Raw genomic sequence first — 9338 nt, forward strand, 5'->3', positions numbered from 1 at the left:
CACACACTCACTCACACACACACACACACGCACTCACACTCACACGCACACACACACACTCACACACACACTCTCACTCACACACACACACACTCACACTCACACACACACACACACTCATAAACACACACAGAACACACACATGGGTGTGCAAATGTTTTTTTGTTAGCCGAACCCCTTAGACATAAAGTACTTACTTAGATTTGAATGTTAATATAATTTAACAACATATTTATTGCATGTTCATAGTTCTCTGATGTCAGTTAATGGTCACACTGGTGTTTTAGCAGCCCCACTAAAGTGAACAGAAAATACTGCCACTACTACTAATTATTATTATTATATATTACTCTAATATATTATTTTAACTTTTATTATTTATTTTATTTACTTGTACTAATTATAATTTTAAAAGAAAGAAATATGAGTGTTGTAAGTTACAGTTGTACTGTAAAAAAATATATATATTTGATGATTATTTTATTTTACATTGTTACTATAATATGTCTTAAATTCTTAACATTCAAACCCTCAAGCTTTTATTTGGGATGATTGCTTTTGAAATGCTGTAAAGCAAGATGTGAATGTGTAAATAAACTGTAAGTGGTGCACATCGTGCTTCTGAATGCACGGTAACTTCACAGCACATACGGAGATGAGCAGCTTTAAAAGCATCTCGAACTGATCCTTCTGCGCTCAGAACGCCTCGGCTCAAGGGTGGGAAAGCTGCCAGTGTTTCCTTTCTGGATCTGTTTCTTTAAACTCCTGCCGATGAGGATGAACAGCATGCAGACGGTCAGATGATCTCTCTCTGTGTGTGTGTGTTTCAGGGGATGGTGACGGTCTCCGGCTCTCTCTCGGTGCTGCTGGACTCGGTGTTGTGTGCTCTGGGTCCGCTGGCCTGTCTCACCTCTCAGGTCCCAGAACTCAACGGCTGTCCACATCATGTGCTGGTACTGACCCTCCACGGCTTTAACACATAAACATCAGTATCATCACTAACATCAGCACCAGAAATGATTTGACCTGTGTGTGTCTGTTTGTGATCAGTCAAACACTCTGGACAACATCGCCTACGTGATGCCGGGTCTGTGAAGGACTCCTGATGCTGCTCCCGAGGCGGATCAAACACCCACTAAACACTTCACGACTCGCTCAGTTTTGCACTGGATCAACTCTCAGACACTTCAACTTTTAACCTGCTTCTTAAACCTGCGCTCCATTTCTATCTGATCTAATGTTGATTTTGTATTTCTGTTGTTTTACTCTCAATAAAATCCGTTTTAGTATGTTCTTTTAACTCTGGAGTGGCCCGACTTTTAATTTCGTTTGGTTTATGGTTGAAATATTGTCCGTTTGAGAATATACAAAGTCGGCGTTCAGAAATGAGCGATTCGCAATGTGTAGCGTTCTCAGCGTTACAACAGACATTAGTGTGAATTTCTTCTATAGTCACCGTTCTGATGCAGAGAATCTCACCGGGCAAGATAATTACAAGTTAACCCTAACCTAACTCTTCCTGAATGAAAACACATCACCAACAGTCTGTTCCCACTGAGTTTCTGTGCTCATGAGGTCTCTCCAGCCTGGTCCGTACGCAGGTTTTAGAGGGGTTTTGAGCACTTTCCAGCTGGTCAGGGGTGGGAGACCAGCTAGATGAACCTAGAGCAAACCAGTTTAGGCAGGGTTCAGATTCTTGTCTTCCAGCACGTCTCTTACTCGAGCGGCTGCAGTCGTCTTCCATCAGCTCAGGCAGAAACTGAAGCAGCTGAAGGCGAGACACTCCCTCAGCGAGTGGCGGCTGCAGGTTTGGTGGGTCTGGGTGCGGCTGCATCGCTGTGATTCACACGCATGGAGTGCACCGTTCCTCCACCCACAGCTGCAGGTGTGGTGCATCTCTTGAGACATGAGCGGAGACAGAGACACTGAGATCAGGACAGACGGAGAGACACTGACCTCACTGACACACGCATGGATTTCTCTGATCAGGGTAAGACCAGAGTGATTCTCACATCTTCATGTTCTCCTGCAGTACAGTAAGGGCTTGGAATTGACTGAAAATGTCAAATTTCATTAAATTAGTCGTATTATACATGGCTTGTTCGTGACTGAGGAGAAGCACACTAGACTAGTTTAATTATTTGATCTGTTGAAGTTATGATTTGTGTTACTAATGTGTGAGTGAAAGCGTGTGCTGAATGTCGTGCAACTGGACTGACGGGTGTCTCACATACAGGAATGTTTGAGGACAAAAGACAACAGGAGATATTAATCACATGAAACTCAGTCTGAAACTATTTTAGAAGTCTACAAATGTAGAAAGCATGTTTTACTTAAATGTTCAGTGAAGGAGGTGCTGAAACTTCAGAAATGCATGATGAAGTTACTGCACTATTGTAGTTCCAGATGTTTCTCAGTGTCTGATTGTTTCTGGAGGCTCATATTTTTACTTTGTCTAGATAATTTACTTGTATTTTAGTAGCGATTTTTATTGTGCATTTATGTTTCTGTAATTTTTCTGTATTTTACTTCCTTTTTTTCATATGATGTGTATATGTGTAATGATGCTCTTTCTTTGTTTTTAGGGTGACCTTTTAACATTCTGTCAAGGGTCTACAGATTAAAAAAATAGCCTTTTTGGCTAATTCTGGCACATTTACAGTTTTGTTTATTAATGTGCATTGCCCCTGTAAACAAATAAACTTAAAGTGTGTCATGCTCTTAAATTCGTGCCGTCTGCTGTCTGTGACGTCACTGCTGAAGCTATGACACGCTTGTGATGTCACAGTCAATCAGTGTTGACAGGATGTCAATTTTTTGCAGCCACAGAGTTATTAGTCACATGAAATCTAGGTGATTAGCTCAAACCAACGTGTAGCCAGAATTCATGAGCAAAGACGGCAGCATGCAGCTCATACAGAGGCTTGCTCCAGAGTGTTTATTAGTGTCTGATTATCGTTCCGTCTGTGTTTTTAGTTTCTGTGGAGCGGGGGATCAGTTCTCACCGTTCCCTCTCTGAGCTGAGCTTGGTTCTGGTGGGCAGCATCGGCTGTGGGAAGACCATGACAGCGGACACCCTGCTGGGTCAGAGTTCTGCTCCGGGCCCCTCGGCCTCGTCCCGTGTGAGTCAGATACGACGAGGACTGTCGGCGGGCTGGCGGCTGAGCATCGTGGAAACCCCTCGCTGGTACTGGCGGGGCAAGGAGGTGGAGGCTGACATCCAGGAGGAGACCCGGCGGTTCCTCAGCTCCAGCGTTCCCGGGCCCTGCGTCTTCCTCATCCTCATTCCCATCGGGGAGTTCACGGAGATGGAGCGGCGCATCCCGGATCAGCTGGAGCACATGTTTGGGCCGTCGGTGCTGGGTCACACGCTGGTGCTGCTCACCTGTGGAGAATACCTGATGGGCCGCGGTCTGGAGGAGTACCTCGGGAAGGAGGCTGGGCTGCAGGAGGTGGTGAGGAGGTGTCACGGCCGCTGCCACGTGATCAGTAACCGCAGACCTGACGACAGACAGCAGGTCCTCACTCTGCTACAGAAGGTAAGCCACTGGGACCGGGATACAGCGCTCCGACTGAAAGCTTCCTCTGATTGGGGTCTATTCCAGAGGTGTCCAGTCCTGCTCCTAGAGGAACTCTTTCCAGCAGAAGTTAGTCCTAGCCCTAAATAAACACACCTGAACCAGCTAATCAAGGTCTTGTTTGAGCCAAACTCTGCAGGGAAGTTGCCCTCGAGGAGCAGGACTGGACACCACTGGGCTGTGTGTCTCAAAAGCATCATAAGCCTACAGAGATCTTTGACTCCAATGGGCTTCACAATCTACTTGTGCTACAGTGCTCTTGGAAGGTGCCGCTCTGGTCTGTTCTAATGTGGTGTCTAGTTCTGATCTTTAGGACTGACTGACCACATCATCCTTTTACCAGAGCTCAGATCAGACCCATTAGTTAATCAATACTGAAACCATCAAAATGAGGTTGCAGATGTGTATCATGTTGTTTAGCAGACCAGCTCATTCTAGTCCAAGTCATGACCAAATCCAAATAATCCCGAGTCCATGACAAGACCAAGACCATGAACATTTGCTCTCAGACTCTGGCTCGACAAAAATGTGTCGTCTGCACACCAAGAGCGATGGAGGCATTACTGAACACATTTATATCGACACATTAGCATGTTTGATGCTGAAATAAAGGACTTTTGATCTTGCAATTCAGATTGCAGTGGAAGGGATGATTAAGATTGCTTGACAAAGCCCAGTTTTATAGAAATTTGTTAGGATTTTGAGAAATGTTTAACCTGTTTCCCGTGTCCCAGGTGGAGCAGATGATCCAGAGGAACGGAGGATTTCACCCGCTCAGAGACGAGGAAACACACGGGAGAGACGTCAGAGAGGAGAAAACAGAGATGAAGCTCAGTGCAACAAGTGACACAATGTGGAACGGAGGCAGTGGAGGAAAACACAAACAAATCAATATGTTTGACAAACACACCGGAGAAACAGGAAGTGATATAATGACTGAGAGACGCCTGATCAACGGGCTTCAGTCGCAGCAGAGCGAGTGTGAGGAGACACACTCCCGACACACACCGCTGGAGAAAAGCCCGAGCTTCAAACTCAACAAAGGTGCTGAAACGAACCCGATGACTGAACAAACACATAAAAGTCATTCAAAAGATCCAGAAGTGTCCAATCCTGTTCCTGGAGGCCAGAGTTTACTCCAGCTCCAGTTAAGCACACCTGAACCAGCTGATCAAGGTCTTTAGGATCACTGGAACCTTCCGGCTCTTGGAGCCAAGCTCTGCAGGAACGTGGCCCTCGAGGAGCAGGACTGGACACGCCTGATCTAATCAAACTAATCATGCAAATACTAACGCTGAGAAGACGTGTTGCTGCCAACTGGAAGACAAAAGAATGGTATGCTTGAAATGATTCTCATTTATGAGATGTTATATTTGTGTGTAACTCTAGAGGGAGCTATTCTCAGTCAGATGATGGAGGTGCCAGAGGTCCAGTACAGCCAGAGCTTCATCAACACCAGTAGGTTCATATTATGTTCACTTATAACTAGTTTGTCCCGTCTGCCACGAAAAGAGACTCTGTGATCTTCTGGCTCGGGTGTGCATCTGTGGGATTTTTTACCTGTTACATGGTGCAGCAGGTGAAAATGGTGCTCCTGGTCATTAGGGTTTAACACTAAGACTAACCCTAACCTCTCCTCAACAAGACACATAATCTGAGGAATCATTCACGTCTGGAGCACAAACACTACAGGATGAAACAAACACATGCACACTAGTAAACACTAATCCAGGGGTGTCCAAACCTGTTGCTGGAGGGCCACAGTCCTGCAGAGTTTAGCTCCGACCCTAACTAAACACACCTGAATCAGCTAGCCAAGGTCTTCAGGATTATAGAAACCTCCAGGCGAGTGTGTTTGAGCTGGGACGATGGCCCTCCAGGAGCAGGATTGGACTGATCCCTGGACTGACACTGATACATTTGCTTATGTTTCTCACTCTAGTCCACCACACTTTTAAGAAGGTTTCGGATGACAGTGAAACTCTCTCTCCTGTATCATCATATTCCTCCTCTGATCCTCTGAACGACTCTTCTCTGCCTGAGCTGAGGCTGGTTCTGCTGGGTCGCCGTGGTTCTGGGAAGAGTGTGGCCGGGAACATCATTCTGGGTCGTGAGGAGTTTGTCACGGTGGCCTCTCAGCGGTGTGTGATGGCCCGAGCGCTCGTGGAGGACACACGGGTCAGTATAACATAGTTCTCCAACTTTAGTTCTGAAGCTGAGTGACTGTGTGTTTGAAGGGCACACGTGATCGAGCCTCATTTCTGTCTCCGTCAGGTGTCAGTGGTGGATACTCCGGACTGGTTTCAGTCGGAGAGATCTCCTGAGGAGGTGAAAGCTCAGATCTCCTCATGTGTGGCCCTGTTGGCCCCGGGCCCTCATGCATTCCTGCTCTGCGTCCCTGTTGACCAACCCGCTCGTTCCGAGCTGCCGGCCCTGAGCGCGCTGGAGGGTGCATTCGGACCTGACGCCGTCCGCCAGCACACGGTCGTCCTCTTCACGCGCTCGGAGCTGCTGCCGGACGCAGCGGAGGGTGTGGAGCAGGTGGAGGCGTACATCACCTCCCGACGCCCAGAGATGCTGGAGCTGGTGCAGAGATGCGGTGATCGCTATCACGTCCTGCAGCGTGGGAACACAGCCGGACAGCAGAGCGGCGGCGTGAAGGAGCTGCTGGAGAAGGTGCAGCAGACGGTGAAGGAGAGCGGAGGTGACTTCTACAGCTGCTCGCTCCACCAGCAGACTCTCAGGAGAGACCGACAGCGTGACAGAGACAGACAGAGTCCGTCTCACTCTCTGGATGCTCTGAAAGAGGAAGAGGAGGAAGCGACGTCTACGGTGAAGAGCGAGCGTCTGGACTCGGCTGCTCCGGCTCCGTCGCTGCTCCGCTCCGTGTGGGAGACGGCGAGCTCGTGTGCGGGTCGTGTGCCCAAGCTGCTGGCCGCGGGAGCTCTGACAGGAGCGGCGCTGGGGGTGTTCCTCGCTGGAGCTATAGGAGGCGCTGTAGGAGCAGTGCTGGGCTCTGTGGTCACTGAGGTCGGGAGACGGAGGCTCAATAAACAGAAAACAGAGTAACAGACGGTGTGATCTGCTCTGGAGAATCACTGTGAACTGTCAAATAATTCCTTGGTTGTTGTTTCTTGTATCATATCAGTCTGTACAAACTCAAAATGATATGTGACCCTGGACCACAAAACCAGTCTTAAGTGTCAATTCTTCAAAATTGAGATTTATGCATCAACTGAAAGCTGAATAAATAATCTTTCCATTGATGTATGGTTTGTTAGGATCGGACAATATTTGGCTGAGATACAACTATTTGAAAATCTGGAATCTGAGGGTGCACCCAGCGACTTAACACTGCTTTTGTGCTCCAGGGTCACATATGTGCTGTACATGCTGATTCTTCAACAAGAGTTTCATAAACACAAGAGCAAATCAGTTTCAACAATGAGTCTGTTCACTGTATTTTCCAATTGTGTAACCATACATACACCAAAAAACTAAATTTTCTGTTCTTGCAAGGAATAAAGGGACACCGTTTGTAATTTATCACTATACATGTTCCGGACTGACTAGGGAATAATTCTAATTTCATAATGTAAACAAGTCATATTCACACTTTACGGTTAGCACTTTAAGTAACCTTTAGCACACTTAAAGGAACACGCCACTATTTTTGAAAATAGGCTCATTTTACATCTCCCTTAGAGTTAAACAGGTGAGTTTTACCGTTTTCGAATCCATTCAGCCGATCTCCGGGTCTGGCGGTAGCCCTTGTAGCTTAGCTTAGCATAGATCATTGAATCTGATTAGACCGTTAGCATCTCACTCAAAAATGACCAAAGAGTTTCTATATTTTTCCTATTTAAAACTTGACTCTTCTGTAGTTACATCGTGTACTAAGACCGACGGAAAATGAAAAGTTGCGATTTTCTAGGCCGATATGGCTAGGAACTATACTCTCATTCCGGCGTAATAATCAAGGAACTTTGCTGCCGTACCATGGGTGCAGCAGGCGCAATGATATTACCCAGCGCCTGAAAATAAGCTAACTTCCGTCAACGTGACCACCTGCTTGCACAGGGAGCGTGCTGGGGACTATTTTCAGGCGCCGGATATCTATTTTCAAAAATAGTGGAGTGTTCCTTTAAGGTTAGCACTTTAAGGTTAGGTTTTAGGTTAGCACTGTTGCCTCAGCAAGAAAGTCCCGGGTTCGAGTCCCGGCTTTCTGTGTCTGCCTGAGTTTCCAATCCAAAGATGTGCAGCAGCGGTAAATGGGGAATGTTAAAACTGACCACAGCTCTAAATGAGTGTTAGTCTGTGATGGACTGGCCATTCGTCCAGGGTGTTCCCGATAGACCCCACAGAGGACAATGGATGGATTACTGTGTCCTGATGGAAGGAAAAGGTAAATTTAAAATGACGCCGTTACAGAACTGCTTATCAGTGCCGTAAGATATTTGTGAAAAAAATTACAATCAGGCAACATCAAAGTCAGTCTTGATCCTGAGGTACAACCATCATCACCTCCCTTATTATATAAAAAACAAACACCAGTACACCAGAAAAACAACACTGCTACAGTTACTGCATTTAATACATTAAAAAATCGTTGGATATGCAAAATATTTTCAAGAATTACTGTGGTGACAAATTAACAGATGAAGCCGAAATCTAGTTTGAGGCCTTCATGTAGTAAGTTATCTGGAGTCTGAAAGACACAACCTTTAGTAATTTATCGATATGACTGCACTGACCATCAGATGAGAACAAACCTCGAACTGAATTAAGCTGGATGATGGCACTATTGTCTTCTGTAGGGCTGTTGCACTGATAATAAACTGAATTGAATCCACAGTAAACTGACTCGAGCTGAATAACAACATTGCTTCAAACCTTGTTCACAGCTGAAGCGCTAAAGGATCTCAGTAATCCTCAGATCTGAAGTGTGTGAAGCTTTCAATAAAAATACATTTCAAAAGCACATGTTGGTCACTTTGGTGTGACGAAATGTTACAAAAACTTTTGGTTGTACTTTATTTTACAGTATGTGTACTTACAATGTACTTACCTAAGAAAGTAATGGTAATATAATTAACTACATGTGTTAGGGGTAAGTTCAGGGTTAGTATTTAGTTATTACCCAGTTATTATCACTATAATAAGTACATTGTACGTACATGTGGAACAGGACTGTAAAATAAAGTCCCAAGAAACGTCTATATTTGACCTTCTTCACATCGGTGGATGTTTTCTCAAATTCATGAGGTGCATCCTGGGGTTCCAATAACGTTGTTGATGCTCACTCATATCAATTTTATTAAATTCAATTTTTTAAGTGAAATTCATAAGCTCAATTATTTGCATTTGTCTCCAAAACTAACGTTCAGCATCATTTCAGCTGGTTTCACATCAAGTCTCACATGTGTCCAGACTTCACTAACACACTGGTGTTTTTACACACATACTGGACACAGTGTTATCCAACCAGTGAGTTGTGTGCGTGCGTGAGTGAGTATGTGTGTGTGTGTGAGAGTGTGTGTGAGTGAGTGAGCGTGTGTGAGAGTGTGAGTGTGAGTGTGTGCGAGTATATGTGTGTGTGTGTGTGTGTGAGAGTGAGTGAATGTGTGGGAGAGTGTGTGTGTGAGTGAGTGAGTGTGTGTGTGTGTGTGAGTTGAGTGAGTGAGTGAGAGAGTGAGTGAGTGAGTGAGTGAGTGAGTGTGTGTGTGTGTGTGTGTGTGTGTGTGAGAGAGAGTGAGTGAG

At 45.6% G+C, this 9338-nt stretch overlaps 2 protein-coding genes across 4 annotated transcripts in view; both read left to right on the top strand.

Annotated features, from left to right (window-relative positions):
- The window catches only part of hmgxb4b (HMG box domain containing 4b), a 5807-nt gene extending 4509 nt beyond the window's left edge, over positions 1-1298 (top strand). For all 3 annotated transcript variants that reach the window (XM_016509458.1, XM_016509455.1, XM_016509456.1), the window contains 2 exons: positions 831-953; positions 1051-1298. In XM_016509458.1, the coding sequence (XP_016364944.1) occupies positions 831-953; positions 1051-1095 (168 nt within the window). In that variant the 3' untranslated portion in view covers positions 1096-1298. The remainder of the gene's footprint in view (positions 1-830; positions 954-1050) is intronic.
- Positions 1299-1342: 44 nt separating this feature from the next.
- LOC107705922 (uncharacterized) lies at positions 1343-6735 on the top strand. The gene is made up of 6 exons (XM_016509451.1): positions 1343-1990; positions 2977-3539; positions 4313-4622; positions 4968-5036; positions 5521-5756; positions 5853-6735. Exons 1-6 carry the CDS (start codon positions 1972-1974, stop codon positions 6645-6647), a joined length of 1992 nt encoding a protein of 663 aa, XP_016364937.1. The 5' UTR covers positions 1343-1971; the 3' UTR covers positions 6648-6735.
- Positions 6736-9338: the final 2603 nt, after the last annotated feature.

Source organism: Sinocyclocheilus rhinocerous, unplaced genomic scaffold (assembly GCF_001515625.1).
Source record: "Sinocyclocheilus rhinocerous isolate Xijiao unplaced genomic scaffold, SAMN03320098_v1.1 scaffold1615, whole genome shotgun sequence".
NCBI classification, from domain to species: Eukaryota; Metazoa; Chordata; class Actinopteri; order Cypriniformes; family Cyprinidae; genus Sinocyclocheilus; species Sinocyclocheilus rhinocerous.

Coding starts and splice junctions, on each gene's coding strand:
- LOC107705922 (XM_016509451.1), top strand. Junction 4,623..4,967: donor GAGCTTCAAACTCAACAAAG/GTGCTGAAACGA, acceptor GTGTAACTCTAG/AGGGAGCTATTCTCAGTCAG. Junction 5,757..5,852: donor CGCTCGTGGAGGACACACGG/GTCAGTATAACA, acceptor TGTCTCCGTCAG/GTGTCAGTGGTGGATACTCC.